This window comes from Notothenia rossii (genome assembly GCF_949606895.1).
Source record: "Notothenia rossii genome assembly, chromosome: 8".
Lineage (NCBI taxonomy): Eukaryota > Metazoa > Chordata > Actinopteri > Perciformes > Nototheniidae > Notothenia > Notothenia rossii.
In genome coordinates this window covers 73759891-73781016 of record NC_136906.1, presented here as the reverse complement: position 1 = coordinate 73781016, position 21126 = coordinate 73759891, and the positions used below count along the sequence as shown (strand labels likewise).

Below are 21126 nucleotides of genomic sequence, written 5' to 3'. Positions count from 1 at the left end.
TTTCTAATTTCCTCTGGGATTTGTGTTTGTTTTTGACAATCAATTGTTGTCCATTCTTGGCTCGAGTTCAACGCATTTCTCTCCACCTGATGAAGTCCTCCATTGCTCAGACAGATCCCTTTTTGTTTCGGCAGCTCTTGCGTCACGGACCAACCCAAGGATACGAAGATGTTTTCTTGAAAGTCGATCGCAGGGAAAAAGACTCGACAACTCCCTTTTTTTCTTTTTAATAACAGAGTAGACTCCAGTGGCTAGCATCGCGTCATTGCTCTGACCACAGAGGAAAATATCTGAATGAGCCATGGCCCGCTCTTCAAACAGCTGTAGACTTTGAAACTTGGAAAATGGTGTGAATAAAAAGCCGTAGCTTGCTAAGTCTGCCTGTTGAAAGTTTGGGAGATGGGCTAGGTGTAGAAACAGTGCAGCGAGAGGGGGGGGGGGGGGCAGCCATGGGTCCTATGCAATTAACTGTTCAGAATAGTTCCCTGAAGTCCTGTTAGCAAGGCAGTTTGTAGGCAGGCAGGAGGAAAGCAATATGCTAGCTACTGGCTCCCTTCTGAAATGTGAGAACAAAGAAGGCTTTAAGGGGGGCGTTGGAAGCAACAGGCCAAACCACAGCAAGCTAGCTGCACTAGATCACCAGTTTGCAATTAGGAATGATTACTCACTCAATATGTGTGTGTGTGTGTGTGTGTGAGTGAGCACATTGAAGTCCTGCATGGACACTTTTCTAAGATGTCTCTGCTCTCTCTCTCTCCCTCTCTCTCTCTCTCTCTCTCTCTCTCTCTCCCTCTCTCCCTCTCTCCCTCTCTCCCTCTCTCCCTCTCTCCCTCTCTCTCTCTCTCTCTCTCTCTCTCTCTCTCTCTCCCTCTCCCTCTTTCTCTCCAGCCATTAGCCAGGTGAGACCGGAGCCCATTAGCGGGAGCCTGGTGGAATCCATCAGCCTTTCTCTTTCATTACCTGTGTGTTTATCACTTGAGCCATCACTCTCTGCTCTCACCCTGTGCCACTTAACAGCTCTTCCACCCAATCAAACCCTAAAGGGAAACTTAAAACGCTCCACTGGACAAAGAAATACTCCATAGAAAGAGATACTGCAATCCGCCGCAAGACCATTTCTTTCACTTTAAAAAACCATTCACCGGAGAGGGCAATTTCTGGACACCAATTTTGGGTGTTTTAAAAGTGTCTTTGTTTCACATTTTTCTCCTGCACAGTGCCACTATCTTGTTATGTCTCCACTGATGAACCGGTGCTGTAAAGTAAATGTTAAGGAATGCCGAAGCAGGAAGTTGTGGCCCTGGCATCAACGGTCAAATCTGAAGTCAGTTGAGATATATGGAGCATATCAAACCAAGCTGTTCCCTGTTATTTGTTCTGCTAATGCAGAGTATCTAATGTTAGAACCTGTGCAGTTATTTTTAAAAACACCGTGTTATTTAGCGCCCCTCAAAGCTTTGTTTTGGGTCTCTCTCCAGAGCTTGACGATTATTTGTAAGCCACATTAAGGCCGGGAAGAGGAGAGGCAGTTTGTAAATGGTTTCCCAGAGAAATGTGTGTGGTTGACTGAAGCAGCAGGCAGTCATAATGATTTCCAAAGGGCCTCATCTCAGGGACCAGCCGGCTGAGGAGAGGACATCTCTGACTAATGAGCTGCTAAATATATATCCCCCAGCCTCTCCTTTCTTCCGTTGCTTTTGCTTCTGTTCTTCCATCCAGCCGTCTTATTTATTCTTGAGTTTCTTTTTAACCACCTTTGTACTTGTTTTAGTGTGCTTTATTTGCTTTGTCAAATGTTTCCTTAGTACATATTCATGTAGAGCCTTGTGTATTGTTACTGCCCTGTTCGATCTGTTTGTCTCTTGGTCTGTCTTTCTCCTCTGTGATGTGTGTTCTTCAGGCCCACTGAATCAGTGTGGGCTGATTTTTGGATACACCGTTAGTCAGCGGCAGCCTCCTGTTCAAACACATTCATCAGCTTACACATAAGGCTGCAATCATCCTACACACAAGCTGGTTTTGCTAACAGTTGAGACATGCACACTGTGTCAGACTGTGAGCAACCATGTCTTGATGCGAGTACAGCAGGAATGGGTTTCTGAACAACAGTAGGGCAAAAGGGGAAGGCTTGTGGTTTATTCATCTTACCCGTTTTCTGTGGCCTTCTCCTGCTTCCCTTTTTATAACACACATTTTGCTGAGGAAATATCACTTATTCACAAGCGTACTGTAGTTGCCTCAAAAAGTTTTTTTTAAATGTAAAGCACCAATAGCAGCATTTTCCCTTTTTTAAAGCAGCAATTACAACTTCAAGCCGCGGAAATTGTTAGGTTCGACAGCAGCTGCAACACAAATTTTCCTTTTTTCTTTACAGCTGTGCTACATTTCTTTAGCCGCCTGCATGTCCAATTTAGCAATCAACAGCCAAGTCGAGGGCGGCAACTGTCATGTTTCGGACCGAAATGCCGCCGGGTAGCGTGGTTATCTCCTGCTGGGAATGCACATTAGAGTACAGAGTGGAAATACACACGGTCATGCTTCAACATGCCACAGCTGTAGCGAGACGCTGTAAATGGGGCAGTGCTGTGCTGCATCACGCACACACACACCCTTAATCTGTTGACTCAGCTTTTAGCTTTGGTCCAACTTTAGCTTTCTGTGAAGCTCTCGTCAAACACTTGACTTGCTCAATAACCTTTTTCGAAGAACATATTATATAGGCTACTCAAAACACAGTCAGTCCCAGGATGCAACCTAAAGCGTGATCTTACAGACTTGCTGATTCATAGCTGAGGGGGATACATGTGCTTCCCTGCTGCTCTCGTGTTGTTGATGTTTTGGGCGGAGGTGTTGTCCAGCTGTTTTATCTTTAACTGTCTTCATTTAAGCAGCTTTATTAATGCTTTCCGGATATTTCTGCTCCAATAAATGTGGAACAGAGATTGTAAATAAGGGTAAGAAAAGGGAAGGCACTCCATAACCCATGATTCTTAGCTGGTCAATACAGAGGGAAGTCAAAGGATATACATTGGGTCAGCACGCCACCGCTGTAGCTGTTGCCTCCCATTAAGACACTTTAGCACAATGCAAAGTTGCTGACTCGTAGTCTGGTTCTTCTATTAAAGCATGGCCTCCCTAGTTTCTGCAACACCCTTTTTTCACACATCTACTGTATAACATCAACTATGCCTCAGTCTCATTGTTGCTCGCATGGTGGCTACATTATCATACGGTATTTCCTGTTTACCTCCCATTGTTAGTTTTTTTTGCTCCATCTATTTCCATGGCTGGCGCTGTTCCAAGTCCATTAGATTGCATGTTGAGATGTTTAGTGGCCAGTTGGCTTGGCTCCACTCTAATGCCCCCTGTCCTCATTACATCATCTGCAAACAGCTCCCTGCTACAAACGGCAGCCACACGCCCAAGGTCTTTGTGTCGGCTACACTGGAGTCCATTTGGATAATTGTGTCAGGATTTATGAGAAGCGTGCATGTACGTCATCTTAATCTATATATTCATTTGCATATCTATTTGTATAGGCCTGTAGATTAAAAAAATAATCTTTGAATATATATTCGATTTAAAGAATGATAGCAAATGGACATGACAAGCTGTCACAGTCCAACATCCTCTTTCATTACAGTACATGTCACTTGTTAGACGCTTTGATCCAAAGCAACTTACATACTCAATACTGTGGGCAATCCCCACAGGAGCACTTTGGGTTAAAGTGTCTCAGGGACACAACGACATGCTGACTGCAGTGGGGTTTGAACCTGCGCTCCCCCTGATCCCAACACCAAGGCTATATCCACTGTGCCACACGCCTCCCAGCTTAGTCTGACCAACCGCCAAAACAATCAATTTACAATGAGGAATAAAGAGAGCTTTAGCATGTGTGAAGCTGCAATCTGTAACAAACGCATCTCCACACTGCACTTGGTTCCTTTTTGGTCGACAGGCTTATCTTTTTATAAAATCCTTATTTTCACAGAGCTCGTGTTTTATGTGTGCGCTGAAACCATTGTTAGACGAGGTCAGAGCGTCACCATTTTGAATATTTCTAACTTACTTTGCACATTGAGAAATACCTTGTGACGTGTTGATGACTTTATGGTGCCAACATTTACCGTAATTCAGGATGTGTAAGTAAACAACTATATTTGTCTGTTATTGTTCTGTGCTTCCTTTCACACTCTCTGTCGCTAACACCGCTACGAGTGAGACGTGTAGGTGACGTTACCGTGACTTAATGATGGCTTTTTCAGGATTTGGATGATGATGGAGTTTCATATCTGTCTACAAACTCATCACCGTCTCTCTAAGGATGTAAACAGTACTTTGTATCTTCGTGATAAACAGTAGTTTGTTGGTACCTCTCTCACTGGACTTCCTACTCACAACAATCTCCCTGTTATGTAGTCATTTTGACACACATTAAATCAGTCTACTCAAATGCTTTCACTTCCTCCACCTTACTTCCTCTTTTGTAAACTGTTCGTGTTCTTTATGAAGGCGCTGTCATTCAGCAGTTTTTATTGTCGCGCGTGTAGTTTCGGTTGAACAAACTCAAACTTCCTCCAACTTTTCTTGACGTGGCTTGTTTTGACTTTTACTTAAGGCTTATGATATTTTCCCAGGAGCTTGATTTTGTTTATTTGGTAATGTTCTGTTGTCTCAGGTACAGGTTTTTGATAATCCGAGTATTATTACTCTTCAGTAGACCTGATGTAGGGACAGCAGTGAGTGTTGATGCTGCCTCTGATCCAGATCCAGGTCCTTTTTCATATTTAGCATCAAAGGAAATTGCGTCAACTGCCATATTTAGATTAATGAGCTCTTTAATCTAAATATGGCAGTTGACTTAGTTTCCTTTTTAAATATGGAGATATATTTTCGACCATATAATTTAAATATTGTGGAGTTTTTATACTAACAAATAAGATATTTTTATGACATGTTATAGACCAAACCCTCAGTTGAGAAAATACAAAAATAATTAGCAGATTAAATGATAAAAAACAGTTCTAAGTTACGGCACAAATGACACTGACTTTTGCAAGTTTGATCAGCTTCCCTTTGTGATAAGGAGATTAGCAGCAGGTTCAGTGTATTCTGATTCCGAGGTGACAGGAATTTACAATAGCCTACTTAACCCCGAGTTATATATTAGTGTGTAAGAACCCACTGCTAACGACAAACGGCATTCCACCTCTCTCAGTGGAGCGGGCCGCATGTGTTAATAGCTTACACTCTCACTGCCATGTGTCCACCCTCAAAGCTCAGTTGAACTGTATGATGTAACGCAAAGAGTGGGACATTGTCTGTTGTTATTATGACTTGTTCCCTGCGTCTGTTTCAACTACGGATAAATAACAACAATTGTGTATCTTAAATCCTGTTATAAAGCTTTCTGTAATATAACTAGGGCTGCTCAATTAATCGTATTTTAATCGCGATTACGGTTTGCAACGATTACGAAAAAAAAGTAATCGAAATAAAACGAAAACGATTATTTTTTTATTATTACTTTTTTTTTTTTTGGTTTTTCAGTTGAATTATACTTAAAGTTCAGGGTAATCAACTGTTAAAAACATACTTTTCACTTTTTTTTTTCTCCAATAAATGGATGTTTTCAAAGTCAATGAATAATCGCATTTAATAATCGCAATTACAATTATTGACCCAAATAATCGAGATTATGATTTTTGCCATAATCGAGCAGCCCTAAATATAACTGCTTCATTTAAAGTTTATTTTGCGATGTCATTTTCCAAACAAGAAAGACCAGCTGCAGAATAAGCTTGGTCATACTGTAGTTTTAAATCATAAACTATTACAGCTCTCAACAGACTTCAACCGCCCTCCCCTCACCTGTAGAACCAACACATCCAGCCCTTATAAGCAGGGCTGGGATTATCTCCCTGGCTTTCACCTTCAACAAATGTCCCAGGCACAGCACTCCTACCTCTGCTAGCTGCTGAAATATGATCATCCCACAGTTCGCATTGACAGTTTTTAAGGGGGGGGGGGGGGGTTCTGAACACATGCACGTGTGTGTAGGAGGGGTCCCACACACTCTTTTGTTTTCCTCTGAAAGCTGAGAAGAAGGAATGTCTGCCTCCCAGCTGTCCTCAGCAGTGAGGGTGATAGAAGCGAGAAGGGGGGAGCTCACAGTTCGCTAACATCCTCCCATCTGTTACTCCGGGGGGGGGGGGCAGGCAGGCAGAGTGTGCGTGTGTGCTTGTATCTTTGGGGTTGCAAAAGAGGGTCACACAATGGTGATACCCCCACCCTGCCCTCTACCCTCTATGGCCCCCTCATGCATATTTTACCCTTCATATGCAAAGTTGTCTGTTGTCCTGTTGTGGAGGCACGCTGCTCAAATCTGTTGCCGTGCCCCCTCCCTCGGTGAGCGGGACAATGGGCTGATATGGCAGCACACGTGGCTTGCTAAATGCATTTCAACAGCAGGGGACAAACGGGTGGGGTGGTGGAGGACCTTTCTGTTGACGTCCGTTAGGAGACTTCCTTCACCCTGGGTGTGTGTGTTTGTTTCTGTGAGTCGCAGCTGCAGGAAGAGTTTCAACAAGCGAAGTTCTCTGGAAACGCTCTTCGGGAAGCCTACAGATGTTTTGACTCGTGTTTTTTGGCAAACTTCCTGTTTACTTTAGATTTACTTTGTTGACTTGGCACCAGTGTACAATACAGACAATGTTTAAGAGTGTGTGGAGATGAAAGTTGTGCTCATTTCTCTGTCTGACACTCTTAATCACAAACACACACATTCAGCACACGGATTGGATGACACCGAGTTGCCGTTTACAAAGTTTACAAAGGCGCCTTGGGACAACCTACATTTTGAATAGTGAGTAAACTGACCACCTGTGTGTACTCAGGCTTTTGTATAAATGTGTCGGCACCTCCCTCACACTGCATCCCTGATCTTCATCCTCCCCCGATAATCCTCCTCAGTGAGGTCACTCCACCTTTCCCCTAGACTAGAGCCTCCCTAGGATGGAACAATAAGAAAACTTGGGTTCATACTTTGAGATTTCTGCTTTGTTCTGCATTCTTTCTGCAATACAGAAAAACAAGTCTGCCTTTTTTATAAGATGTTTTTTTTTTCTCACATTTCATTCCCAGAACCTTTCCCCCTTTTCAAAAGAATGTGCTCTTCTCTCCGAGTCCCTTCCCAGCTGCTATGAAAGGGCGAACATGAAAGCAGAAATGATCGGATTGCGTGTATCAGTGTTACAGCATGACGACTTCTCACTCGCTAGATGTAGAATTTGACACTACTAGTATCACTCAGCCAGACATTAATATCCCATGTTACGGCCCCCGTGTCACCCATCCAGGTCAGAGCACAGCGAGTTGTCTCACTTCATACTGTGTGAAGTGTCTCACTGAAAGCTCATCTGTGATGATGTTGTGTGTGTGGAGGAATGAAACTGAGAGCAGACATTACATCTTAGACACACCATATCAAAATTTTTGGTTGCACTATGACTTGCCTCGTATATTTTCCCATCCAGGTCAGAGCACAGCGAGTTGTCTCACTTCATACTGTGTGAAGTGTCTCACTGAAAGCTCATCTGTGATGATGTTGTGTGTGTGTGTGGAGGAATGAAACTGAGAGCAGACATTACATCTTAGACACACCATATCAAAATTTTTGGTTGCACTATGACTTGCCTCGTATATTTTTATTTATAGTCACTAGAATTTAAGACAGATATGATACCTGAAGTTAACGAGTACTTTAACTGTTGTATAAAACGAATCTTGAATCCGTGAATCTTCTACTTTTTGAGTCCAATATCAAACCTGTTGCAGATGAATTTTTCTACCCTACTTCCTTTGCGGCATGCCACTCTAATCCCTCCTCGTCTCCCTATTTCCTGTCTTCAACTTCACTGTCAGTTTTCCAATAAAGGCGAAACATTGCAAAAAAGAATGACAGAGGCAGAGTAACTTTTCCCCCGCTGTCAGAGATGAGTTTCCAGCTCTCCAATTGTATCCTACACTGCATAGGCTCTACCGCCCTGTACTGCACTCTAAAAACAACAGCTTGGCGAAAAATCCCACGGATTAGCGGCAGAGACGGGGGAACGTGGCAAAAAACAAAAACACCCTCAGCCCAAAAATGACAGCAACGTCATCAAAAACAACAGAGGACTTGGCGCTATGCCAACAACAAAGAACACAAACATATTTACCCGGCCAAAGAGATCATCATCATCCTCTTTGGGTTAATCCAACACACAACCCCACCCACCCCTTCCCTTATTCACAAATTCCCCTGCTTCTCGACACACTTGAACGCACACCCACTGGAAAGCGCACCCCCCGTTTAGAGCCTATTGTTCTATAGAGCAGCCAAACAGCTGGCTGCAGAAGTCATCAGCAGCTGATCTGCTCTACAGTGCTCCCTGCTTGTAATAGAGGATAATTAGAATTGTAATTTGCCAGAGCAAAGAGGGTTAAGACCCTTGTCTTCTTCAATCCAATCCCCCTTACAGCTCTTAGCGGGCGAGTTGTGCCATTGGTAACAGATGGGGAAAGGGAGATATTCACAGCCAGGCAGGCACTTCCTAGCAAAGCAGGGGATTTTAACACCCCCCCACGGCCTGAGTGTCCTCCAGCATGGCTTTAAAGGCGCTGGATGTTGGGATTACCAATCAGCCTCGTGGGCGCGCTGTCCTTACCCAGTCCTCCCACTACATCAAGTGTTTCTCCAACCTCTAAGCAATTACACTCTTTGATCATCTTACAGTTGTTAGCCCAGGAGATTTCTAGTAGTTTAACCTTTTTAATATGTCCACTTCATTAAACCCAATATGGAAAACGTCAGATCTTAAAGACCTTAATATCTCTGTGACGCTACACTGACTTGAGATAGGCAATTTAGTGTTGAGCCGAGGTGCTGTCAGAACCAAAACTCGGCTTACTCTGTTGCACATGATTTGTTTGGCTTTGTTAGCAAGGTTTTTGACCAGTTTTGATACACATCTGTCATGTTTAGGATTGATACAGTATGTCTGCGCAATGTTTTCTAGTCTTCAGTTAATTTTCAAAAGACAATGTGGAATGATAACACTTATTACCGTATTTCTTACTCGCTTTTTCCACTAGCTTCCACAAGGCACTTGCAACACTGTTTTAGTCATTATTGATTTCAACAATTCTCCGGAACCTGTGCTCTTGAGTAAACTCTTCCCATCAGACCATTTGGAGAACAGCTTGTGTTTAACTGTGACTCATTCCCTTCCTCATAAGCACAAAACACGGCGTCCTGAAGTCTATTCTGGCATTGCTTAGTGCCGTTAATCAGTATTTTCCCCCCGAGTGTTTTTAAAGCCAATGAGAGGGCGATGGGAAAGGGACAGCCCGGTTTTTTAATCTTAACCACTCTATCATCTCTGGATACAGAACAAGCCTTCATTCTTTCCTCTAATAGAGTCTCTCCGTTGTGCTAGCCCAACCCACAGTTAGGTATGTAATATATCTGACGGCTGCTTTTCTACCAATTGTTGTTGCAAGAGCCTCTCCTTCTAGAACGAGTGGACTTGCCGTGACATGTCTCATTTTGCCTTGTAATTGCTCAGGGACACAGTCCTCCATGCTGACAGTTTTTTCGCGCTCCCTGGCTTCTTCCCCTCCCCCTCTCTCTTTCTGCCTGTGAATCTGATGATGACTACGTTTCCTGTCAGTATTTTTCCCACTTACCTTTCTCTTTTTTTGCTAATTTGCCAAAGTAGTGTCAAATGCGTCTCCCATTCCTTTTTTTTAAGGCAGGCTCTTACTGGTATAATCCCATGTGAGAGTGATTTTAAGTCAAATGTCTTCACTGCTTCACGTTTAAGAATCAGACATTTCTTTTTATTAAGCCAACAGGGTGAGCTAGAATCAGAAATTGTTTTGCATTTATGCTTTGAAACTGACTGAAACGGATAATTGGTTAAACAAAAAGTTTGCTAAATAGGATAAAACACGACATTAGGACTAGCAACTGATACCTGGGTTTCTTATTAACTAGCTACGATCAGCTTCTGTGTGTGTGTGTGTGTGTGTGTGTGTGTGTGTGTGTGTGTGTGTGTGTGTGTGTGTGTGTGTGTGTGTGTGTGTGTGTGTGTGTGTGTGTGTGTGTGTGTGTGTGTGTGTGTGTGTGTGTGTGTGTGTGTGTGTGTGTGTGTGTGTGTGTGTGTGTGTGTGTGTGTGTGTGTGTGTGTGTGTGTGTGTGTGTGTGTGTGTGTGTGTGTGTGTGTGTGTGTGTGTGTGTGTGTGTGGTCTAACCACTGATACTTGGGTACGTGCTGTCAAATTTAAATGAAATTTGGAAAACTCCGATGGTGAACAGTCGGCACTACGTTTTCCTGGCATGAGAATGAGAGGCTGGTTTGTTGCTCAAAGTGGACGTTTTACTGGCTTCATGGTTCGTTTAGACTGACCTGAGTTCAGTGACCTGATCCCTCTATAAGAATTAACCCTCTGTTAGCCTCACACAGCAACCATTTCTCAGCGCTAATGCAGCGGCCTTCCTTGTAGATGTAACAACAAAAGGAGTGGATTTGCTTTAAGCTTCTAGATATCTTGTCCCATTCTGTATTCATTCAGCTGATGAGATGTTTCTCCTACTTAAGCTCCGATCTCCTTATTCCTTCATCAATATATGTTTTTATTACGCAGATACATTCTGAACTCTTGACTTATCACTGAAGTCATTTGTGTCGAAAAAATCTTTGTTTTGAGCACCCAATGTTTCCAATACATGCATTTGGTGTCGACAAATCCTACTGTATACCTACTTTCTATGATAATGAATAGAAGTACTTTACATTTCTGAGACAATCCCACATAGAATAAAGCAGTTGGAAGTCACATAATGAACACCGTTAGCACTCATCTGTCTTCAGGAGTTGTATTGACTGCCACCACAAAAGATCAGAACAGAGGCTCGAGGCTTTTGTCCTAAACTGCCCCCTTAGGCCTTTTTGTCCCCTGCTGCCTCCCATCCTGGGGTCATCAATTGATCACCTTTACCACCTCCATTAGCACCACCTCCTCTTCCTCAGAGGGCCTCCAGTGTCCCTGAGGCGTCTCGGCAAACAACTGCTCGGCTCACGGTGTCAGATGGCGTCTTGAAACGAGGCTGTGCAGATAATGTTTCTGCATCTGTTGGAGACGTTAAACCAGCCTGTCTGCCAGGGCTGGAATGAATGTCTATTCCTTTGATCTGCAAATGTGGCTTTCTAAATGCATATCAGTAACTCCTCTGAATGATATACCTGACATGTTCTTTACGGGGGTGTTGCATTATGATTTATATTATTAAATTAGTTGTTTTGATTGTGTTGTTTAATATTTGTTTTGAGGATATAAGTTCTTTATTTAATCTATTCAAAATCATGCACCTGCAACTAGAGCTGTACTTATTACTAATTATTTCAGAGAATGAATCCTGCAGTTATTTTAATACTATTTGGTCCCAGCTTCTCAAATATGACTTATTTATGCTTTTTCTTGTCTTATATCAGTTAATCATATGTTTGAGTCTTGAATGTAGGTCAAAAAAAGGAGAAATGTATTTTTGCCTTTTTTCACTTCCTTTGGAAATTGTATTGACCCAAAAACTGGCCTGTAGTAGCTCAATAATGAAGTGTGTGTGTGTGTGTGTGTGTGTGTGTGTGTGTGTGTGTGTGTGTGTGTGTGTGTGTGTGTGTGTGTGTGTGTGTGTGTGTGTGTGTGTGTGTGTGTGTGTGTGTGTGTGTGTGTGTGTGTGTGTGTGTGTGTGTGTGTGTGTGTGTGTGTGTGTGTGTGTGTGTGTGTGTGTGTGTGTGTGTGTGTGTGTGTGTGTGTGTGTGGTGCTGTTGAAATGGTTTCTCCTTCAGTCTCTAAACACACAGTGAAGAAAAACAAAGTGGCTGTTTGTAATGGTGCTGTTGTTTGTTTGTGTCAAGCGAGCGATAAGGCCCTGCAATAGACCATGGCTAATATGATTTCATAAATACTCAGACCAAGGATTAAATAATGAGCCATATGGTCATTAGTGATGGTGTTATTAATGTTCTTTTCTGCGGGGGTGTTTTAAATGTACTTAAATCTGGGTCTTGTTACTGAGATAAATCGCTACACATATAATGCCATAATCACATAAAACCATAAATAAATGCACTTATTATGACACATTTAATTTGTATATAATGGTTTTTAGTGTTAGAGCTGTGGATGAACTCACCGTGATGTTTCGTTTGTGGACATTTTGAAGCCTGACTTCTGAAGTCGATTTGGTTTTTCGAAATAAGAATGGACAGCTAAGTGCAACTGAATGCTGAACACAACATATTAAGACCCCCACATTGTTACAGCTAACTTGTCATGAACTGCAAAACCACTGTTAAAGGGTTTAACTTGGAGAATGCCATTGAAGCGATCTGTACCAACATCCTTAATGATACCCTGCTTCATCGTCAATTTGACACTAAACCGGACCAATTTACAAAACAAACATCCTGCTGTATTGAATAACTAGCAATTGGGATTATAAATCCATTATAATTTGTTTTTAATGAAGTGAAAAAAAGGGTCATTTTCCCATAAACTCCTATACAACTGGACTGGGCTTCACTTTCACATTGGCTTTGTTTCAGACTTATTTATTTTTATTTTATCGTTTATTTGGCAGGAACAATGCACAGTAATGAACACTTAAAACATTCAAATGTGCCAAGCGCAACAATGCCAGATTTAGCTTTGAGCTAATTTCCATCCGCAGTCCCTCACATAAAACATTTAAGAAAATTACATTTTACAAACATAGCAAAAACAAAATACATGATATGCAAAAGGGCAAGAGCAGCATACACGAGTATTAACCACATGGCAGTACAATATAGCAGCGACTTGGAGGTTGCTACTCGGTTGAGGAAGCATCCCCAGTGTAGCTGAGCCTCAAGTCTCAGATAACCACTTCAAAGATGATCCAGATCAGTAGTTATAAAATCGCTATGTCTGTCGGCCGTTCTGAAAGTGCAGTCGGCCTCCTGCTGTCGTGTCTCAGTTTACACAGGTGCTGCAATGTTATGTCAGACCTGCTGGATTTAGATTCTCTGCACTCGCCAGATTGCAGCTCCAAATGTGTGTGTGTGTATAGTAACATGAGCATGTGTGTCTGCGTAGAGCTGTGGGAGTGCAGCACACTTTCAGATCATTCACTCTCATACTGCGTTGAAACACACTCAGACACAAGGAGCTGGCGTGACACTGCAACATCTTAGATGGAGCGTGGGAAGGTGGATCAAAGCTGAATTCACTTTTTTTTGCCTCATCCTGTCTTTATTGGCTGGCTCAGAGCTTCAAGTCTGTCATTAGAGCGAGTAAATGAGTTCCCTGTCTCACTGCCGGACAGATAGACGCAAGGCTGGCCTGGGATGAAGACAAGTTAATAAGAAAGAAATGAGAGAGGGGGAATTCGATCTATAGGAAGCTCTTTGTGACATTTTATTCCACTGTGAGCACTTCAGGTTTTCTCTGTACTGCACAGCTGTCTCTTCTCATGTTGATCTAAGTATTTCCTTTGCGCCACCTAGTTTCCAGTAACAATACCTCTGAGTTTCAATTATCAGCTCAGCCTGTCAACTTGATAGAGTTTCCCTTTGACCCAGTGGCAGCTGCCTGCAGAGGAGACGAGCAGACAGTTTGTGTCAGCCTAATGACAGTACAGCAAAAATACTCCGGCAGCAGCACGTTCAAATTGCCGAGGAGCCAGCCATAACAGGCAGCATTAGTGACCGTGAATTCCCTGTTTATTTCACATAATATTGGAACATCAGAAGAACCAGGACACATGTTTGACAAATTGTCCTTGTTCCCCCAGCAGGCCTGTAATATATGTAAATCCCTGCATCTACTTTCTAAACCTATTAAGTTTATTACTTACTTGTTAGAATCAGCTTCATTCCTTACTTCTGTGCTGTTCGGATAGGGAAACCTTCTGTCAACCATTCTCATTGTCTTCCCTTGTTTCTGTGTGGCTGCAGGTTGTGCGCGGCCCCCCGGCGTGCAGCACGGAGACTTGCTGAACCAGACCGAAGCCAACCGGGGGTCTTTCCCCCTGGGCGCCCTGCTGACCTATGGCTGTGAGCCCGGCTACACCGCAGATGGAGCCACCACCATCTTCTGCACCAGCTCCGGGGACTGGACCCCTCAACCTCCACGCTGCATTAGGAGCAGCGGTGAGCAAGACTTAGGAAATACAAGCATGGGACACAGCGACATCAGTGATACTACAGAAACAAAGGGGGGGGCGGGGGACACATGGACAGTTCATAATGACTCTATATGATTATAACATTTTGAGTTTTCCCTGTATTTCTTTTTAAAAGTCAATCATTGAAAGTGACATTCTCTTTTGAATTAACAATGTATTATTGATAAGAAGGGGAATAGAGGGAGGGTTTCTTAGTGAGCAAACTTTCTATAACGGTATGTTTTACCTGCGGTCATTCTTTTTTCTTCAAAGTGGATGTGTTGCGTTTATTAAAAGCTTTAGGAGTATTTCCAAGGTTCAAACAGGTTAGACTAATTGCCCTTCATCTTTCCAAACAGGATCAACATATGGACAGGAACAAAAAAGCTCCCTCTAGCAGGTGTTTAAGAACAGTTTAAATTGGTTTTCTGTTAGGGGTAATTCATAATACAGTTCAGAATTCTTGCTCCAAAATAAGCAGTTTGCCTTGCTCAAGGGCACCACGGCAGGGCAGGAGGTGAACTGGGACCTCTCCAAGTAGCAGTCCACACTCCATATTTTAGGTCTGGTCGGGGACTTGAACCGGGGACCCTACAGCTCCCAGTCCAATATCACATGGTGCGATAATATAACGCACAGACTGTCCTTGAGAGCCAGCAGGGAACATTGGGATATTTCACCCTCAAAGAACAGCATCCAAACCTGACCACAGGTAGAAAGGCGATTTCGATACACAACAACAGCAACGATTGTTCAAATCTCTTCTGCTTCTGTCTCTTTTTCCAGTGTGCTCTCCCCCCACGGAGCCAGAGAACGGGGGCTACCGCTGTCACCCGTCTCCCTGCCCCCACCTCGCCCAGAAGACCGTCATCGAGTACTTCTGTGACGAGGGCTACGCTCTGAAGGGAGACTACAAGTTCCTCACCTGCCAGAACGGAGAGTGGGACGGGCCCATGCAGATCAGCTGTCGCCTCACACAAGGTCGGCCACCTCGACTTATTGTTTTAACGACTCGTAATTCAAATGTAAATCTATGAACCCCGTTTTCATTTCCTCTCTGTTTGTTGTTCTTCAGACAAGGAGCCCAGTTCTCCGCTGGGGATCCCCACTCTGTCCATCGTGGCGGCCACAGCCAGCTCCGTGGCTCTCATCCTGCTGCTGGTGGTGCTGTTTGTTCTCGTTCAGCCGAAACTCAAGTCCTTCCATCACAGCAGGTAAGACACGCATAACTGTATTCCTCAACCAAAAATAACCATGTCTTTACCTGTCTGGATTCAACTCCAGACTATAACTTTTAATATGATTATTATTTATTTGATGATCCTTTAGTATACTGTATATTGTTTTACCGGTGTAGAAAGTGCTAAAACATTTGGTCTGTATCTCATTACTGCCTTATAAGTGCTGCTGTTTTAGGAAAATACATTTTAGTTTTTCAAATGCCAGATCTGTCTTGAGTTGTTTTGGCTTATCAGTTATGTTATCAGGGTACGTACAAACCAAACGCAAACAAATCCTTATTTCCATATTCTTTTGTTGGTTTCCCACTCCAAATGTGTTTTGAACCGGAGCTAGCCGCTAGCGTTAAATAATCTAGATTAAAACATAGATTCAAAGTTTATATGAACATCTGGTAAAAATAAATACATTGAAAAAAAATTCTGGGGCAGTTGAAACTTTCCACATCAATAGGGCAATACCAATATTTCATATTCTTTTGTATTTCCCCTTAGATTAAGTCATAAAGAGTATGTGCACATGTCACATGACCCAGAGCCTTCAACCTCTATGTTTGAGTTCAATTAGTTTCCTTGTCTTTGCTGAAGAGTGTAAAAAGAGTAAATGATTAGTCTTTTACTTCTCGAACAGCAGCTGCTGCCAGAAACTCGTGAGAGCTTTATTTCTGTTTGCTGTGGAAAAACACAGCGCTTTTATTTGTCTGTCTCAAAGTGACGCAGCAGATTCAGACTTTCATTCTTTCTGTGGACACACCTATAACTCAGTTTTGGTTGAAACAAGTTACATGAACAGGTTGTTCCAGTTGGCATTTCTTACATACTGGAAAAATAGAAGTAAAAGTATGAAATCCAATCGGAGTGGATGATTTAGATGGACTGCTCATTGGCATTCTTGTTGATGTGTTGCTGGGGGCTTGGTGCAGCCTGCTATAAAGGGATTGTCCTCTCAGAGGTAATGCTGTGGCACACACATGACTGCATCATGCCTTCAACCCTCTCCTCTTCCTCACTCCTCTTCCTCACTCTGCGTCTCTGTCCATCAGGAGGGAGCAGGGGGTTTCCGGCCAGTCCAGCTCCATCATGGTGGAGGGGGTCCAGGTGACGCTGCCCTCCTATGAGGAGGCTGTTTATGGAGGAGGTGGACCCTGTGGGGCCTCTGGTCCTCCACCTTCTCCGGCTCCCCCCGAGGCTCCTACCGAGTCTCGGGTCCCCATCGTGCTCTCTGAGGGTCCTCAGGGGGCAGCCGGGGGCCCCAGCAGGAGCCGCCCCCACAGAGACTTTGACTTATGTCTCCCATCCACGTCCTCCTCATCGTCCTTCTCCTCTCGGCGCCACGCAGAGACGGCGCTGGTTCATCAGGCCCCTTCTTCCTCCTCCTCTTCCTCATCATCATGGGCTAGAGAGCACCCTGGGGGTGCCTGCGCCGGCCCCCTACCTCTCCGTAGAGACTCAGAAAGCAGCGACCAGCACAGTCTGCTCTCCGTCACCTCTGTGGACGACTTCTCTGACGGTGAGAGGAAGCGTCTGCTTTCCACACATTAGCTTCTTAACAAGGAGCCAGACCAATAGCCCTCATGCTATTTGAAATAATGATGTATTGGGATTTTTGTGTATTAAATCATAACAAACACCATTTCTGAAAGGATTCCCTTAGATTAATTACAAATAAGTAGCTACTGAGAAAAAGAAGATCAAATACTAAAATAAATATTTTGTCCGAGGGAAATCTTTTAGTTTGTTATTCGGCATAAACAGTTGAAATGAAAACTTTATCACATACTTATCTTGCTGACGAATACTGTATGCATTGGTTAAGATATCATTCAGAGAATGCTTACAGTGGCAACATCTAACGACAGACCAAAATACTGACAATATTTGGTGATGTAATGCAGGACAGTGCGGTGGGTAAACAGCTGACTCTAGAGCCCTTACTCTATTCTAATGTTTGCTCTGTTTCCCTGCAGATATCCCCCTGCTGAAGGAAGCATGAAGCCTCCAGCCTGCTAGCAGCAGAGTCCTTATTTCCCTCTCTCACTGCTGACCAGGACTGACTGTGGCTGTCAACCTACTTTCCCCCCCACTCCCCTCACAGCCTGCAGAGAAAAGACTAGAACTATGCCCCCATTCCCCAATGCAACCCCTTCTGCCATTGCTTTCCATGCAGAGCAAAGCCAACAACCAATACTTGCAATGATGGAGCACCACTGCACCCAGCTGCTGGATCGAAATAAAGACAAGCCAGACATTGAAGTGGTGCCAGCTCAACATAAATCCTTTAGGTCCTTTGTATATGTAAGACATACATACTGAGTCACGGTTGTGTACTATAGGCTTTGTTTTATCACACACTTGCCTCCTCCCAGGTGTACTTCTCTATATAAACATTGCTCTCAGAGGCTTCATCGGACAAAGGCTATAGCAACACGTCCACTCAGTCTGGGATTGCTGCGGATAAAAAAATAAAAAATACTCCTGGTGCTCGCCCCTGATGTTCGCGCCTGACGCTGCGGCGCTCGGAATCAAAAAATCGTCTTCCCGCTGTACTTGAAAAAGTTGTGAGTGACGGCTGGGATCTGTGAATGCAGCATGTGGTTTTTAGTTATTGCTGTCAGAGCGCCATGGCCCGCTGAAAGAAGCACGAAGCCTCCTCTGTCTCTCCCTCTCTGTGTATCCGTGAGGCGTCTAGCTTATGGATCAGTGGGATTGAGAACCACTTCACAAGAGCTAAAAGCAGGCTGCAGCATTTCTTTTAACACCATATCACAACGCTTTTCGTTTCTGCCGCCAGCCGCACCCAATGAATTGATGATTTAGATTCAGGACTTTGCTTTAAGTCTTCCCTGTATAAGGAGACACGGGATGCTTTCCATCATGCTAGCATCTGGATAGCATCAGTTTATACAACTTGATAGAAGACGTTCTAGTAGGATACTCTTTTGATTTTCCTTTGCGCCAAGCCCCTAAGAAGCCTTGTCTCCTCAGTCCTTGTTTCTTCAAGGTTCATTTAAGGGATGGAAGATCCACCATGATTTCAGTTTTCGGTTCATAGGGGAAAAGAGGAAGTGAGCAAGAATACGTTGGCATGATGAAAAGCACGATTATGTCACATTTTGTCTGAGAGCTGAGAAGAGTCTTTTTTTTTTTCGAGGTGATCGGACACTTGACTAAACTTTAAGCTTTTTTTCTGCAGTCTGTATTTATTGGTGTGTGGCTCAGTTGGCTTTGACTTGCTGAATCTGTGAGTGTGTATCTTTATGTGTCAGCTAGTTCGGGACATGTAGTCATGCGGTCGCCTCGATACAGCCATTTCCTGATTCGCCTTGCTTCACAATGTCCCCGTCTTTCACCAAAGGAAAATATCCATCCCAGCACTGAATAAGTCACATGAACAAACCAGCGTCCCGTCAGCCAAGTAGTCCACTACACAATGCGTGTATTATTCATGTTCTCTCATTCTAGGATATTCATCATTTTCTGCTGAATGGCTGGAAACCCAAATCCCCTCAGAGGAACTGGCTCTCGCCCACCTTCCCACTGAATCAGACTCTCCACTATTGTGCATTATTGACACAACTGCAACTGGTTGCAGTGCAGCGTTTTGTGAAACACCCCAACCTCGCCTCACACACTCACTCGTCCTCCCTAATGCCAAGTGCAAATTTAAGAAAGTATCCTATTATTTAGTTAGAAATCTGTTTTAATTGAAAAGCTTTTAGTGGTTGAGCTGGTCACCCTGGAAACGACATGACTCGGATGGATCAGGAGAATTACCTTTCAAGCTAAACTGCTCAGAAACCCCCCGGAACAACCCTTTCTGAATTTCTATTCTTGTTTTATTTGGCATTAGTGGCTGTCTGTCATTGTCAATGGCTACATTATTAATGCAAACAGAATGTTGCCTTAGACTTGTAAATTGTCTTTTTCTTTTTTTTATAATCTTAAGCGTCTGCATTGGTTGCTTTAAAATCTTGCAACATATTCTGTTTTCCCAATGGCCTTACTCTGTTCTTTTCTATTCTATGCATACAACTGTCTTTGTGTATTTATCAATGAGTTTACTTTTGCTTTGGACACGACTAAACGAATGTCCATTCTTCTCTGTCCCCCCCCATATAGCTTTTACAGCTACTGTGATGATGATGATGAAGGTGGTGGTGATGATGGTGATAATGATGAACGTATGAGCACCTATATTTCACTATTCCTTTGCAACAAGGCAATAAAATATTATGGGATTGACAAGAGACAAATGATGAAATGATCTTAACCATTCAGAAACACTGTTGTACGGTGTTGCGTTCCTGAAAAATAACAAAAGTACACATGTTGATTCTTCGTTTCAAAAATGCTTTCTGCTTTGGTTTTTCCTCTGTACATGGCAATGGGTGTGAAGATAGTAATTTAATATTTGTATAAAGTTTAATTTAATTTTACAGTGTGTATATAACTTTCTAATTAAAGCTTTCTTTTAAATGTGGAATATGATGGGTCATTATTTCCAAATAACATGTTTCTATACTTCTTTGGTTGAGAATCTGGAAAGATCTGAACCATGAAGTGAAACTCCTGTCCACTGTCAGAATGAATGCAGTAGCCTACTTCCTGGATCTGTGCAACCCATAATCGGTGTTATATTTCTAGAGCTATTCCTAGCGTGCATCACGTATTATCAGTCACATATAGTACCTCATGATACTCTAACCAGCTATGAGATCACTAACAAACCTCTGTATAAGGAAGTACTCTATCCGTTCCATCAATTCAGAATCAATAAATAACCATCAAAATGGAAAGTACATGTATTCTTGGTCAAAGGTCCTCCTAGATAAATATTTTATGTTCATAACTGCTTCCTGGATTATGTTAATGTGTTTTAAACGACTGCAGAATGACACACCTGACTTCTTGAAACCAATTTAGTATGCTTGCAATTTAGAAAGACATGTTCTACCTGGATTCACTTTATTTTAATGTATTTTTATTGGATGTTTCTTATTTAAGCTATAGCTACTGTAGATCATTGTTTACTGTGTACTGTATACAGACATATTGTGTCAGAGTGACACCTGGTGGTTATAATCAGAAACGAAACCGATGAGTGAGTGACGTCATGTTCGGAAACCACTTCGGCATTCTTCGTTTTTCTGCTGCCTCACCATCCGCCAGGTCGCAGAGAAAGTAGAACCTTTACATATCTACCAAGTAGAGCACCGATTGATTAATAATGGGGATTTAATGCTTTGCTAAAAGGTTACTGTTACATGCAAAAACCCCATCACAACAGTGCTTCGGTCATTTCATACTGTGCTTGTATGAGTATCTTAGATTACTAATTTGATTACTGCAATTGCAAATACTAATTATTTGTAAAATTAACTTTTTTAAAGTGTGGTCTTCCAGTTACCCTGACTGTGTCTCCCTCTGGGAGGCCTTTAAGGTAAGAACAAGGAATTGGGAGAAAACCTAACAGTGCTACAGATCATTGTAGTACTTGTATCATACTTTAAAAAAAGAGATAACTGGTTATGTCTTGCCTCAGTCTGAAGCAGGATTGGTTACAGGATTGTGATCATTTCTGGCAGATTGTGGTCTACTAATATTAATGCCTGGCTAACCCCTTTATACAGTCTATGG

The 21126-nt window shown here is 42.9% G+C and overlaps 1 protein-coding gene across 1 annotated transcript in view; it reads left to right on the top strand.

Moving 5' to 3' along the window:
- Nucleotides 1-19972, top strand: part of susd6 (sushi domain containing 6) — a 29985-nt gene extending 10013 nt beyond the window's left edge. Inside the window, exons 3-7 of the mRNA XM_079645053.1 lie at nt 14043-14237; nt 15038-15232; nt 15327-15465; nt 16533-16999; nt 17457-19972. Coding sequence (XP_079501179.1) covers nt 14043-14237; nt 15038-15232; nt 15327-15465; nt 16533-16999; nt 17457-17482 — 1022 coding nt within the window. The 3' untranslated portion in view covers nt 17483-19972. The remainder of the gene's footprint in view (nt 1-14042; nt 14238-15037; nt 15233-15326; nt 15466-16532; nt 17000-17456) is intronic.
- Nucleotides 19973-21126: the final 1154 nt, after the last annotated feature.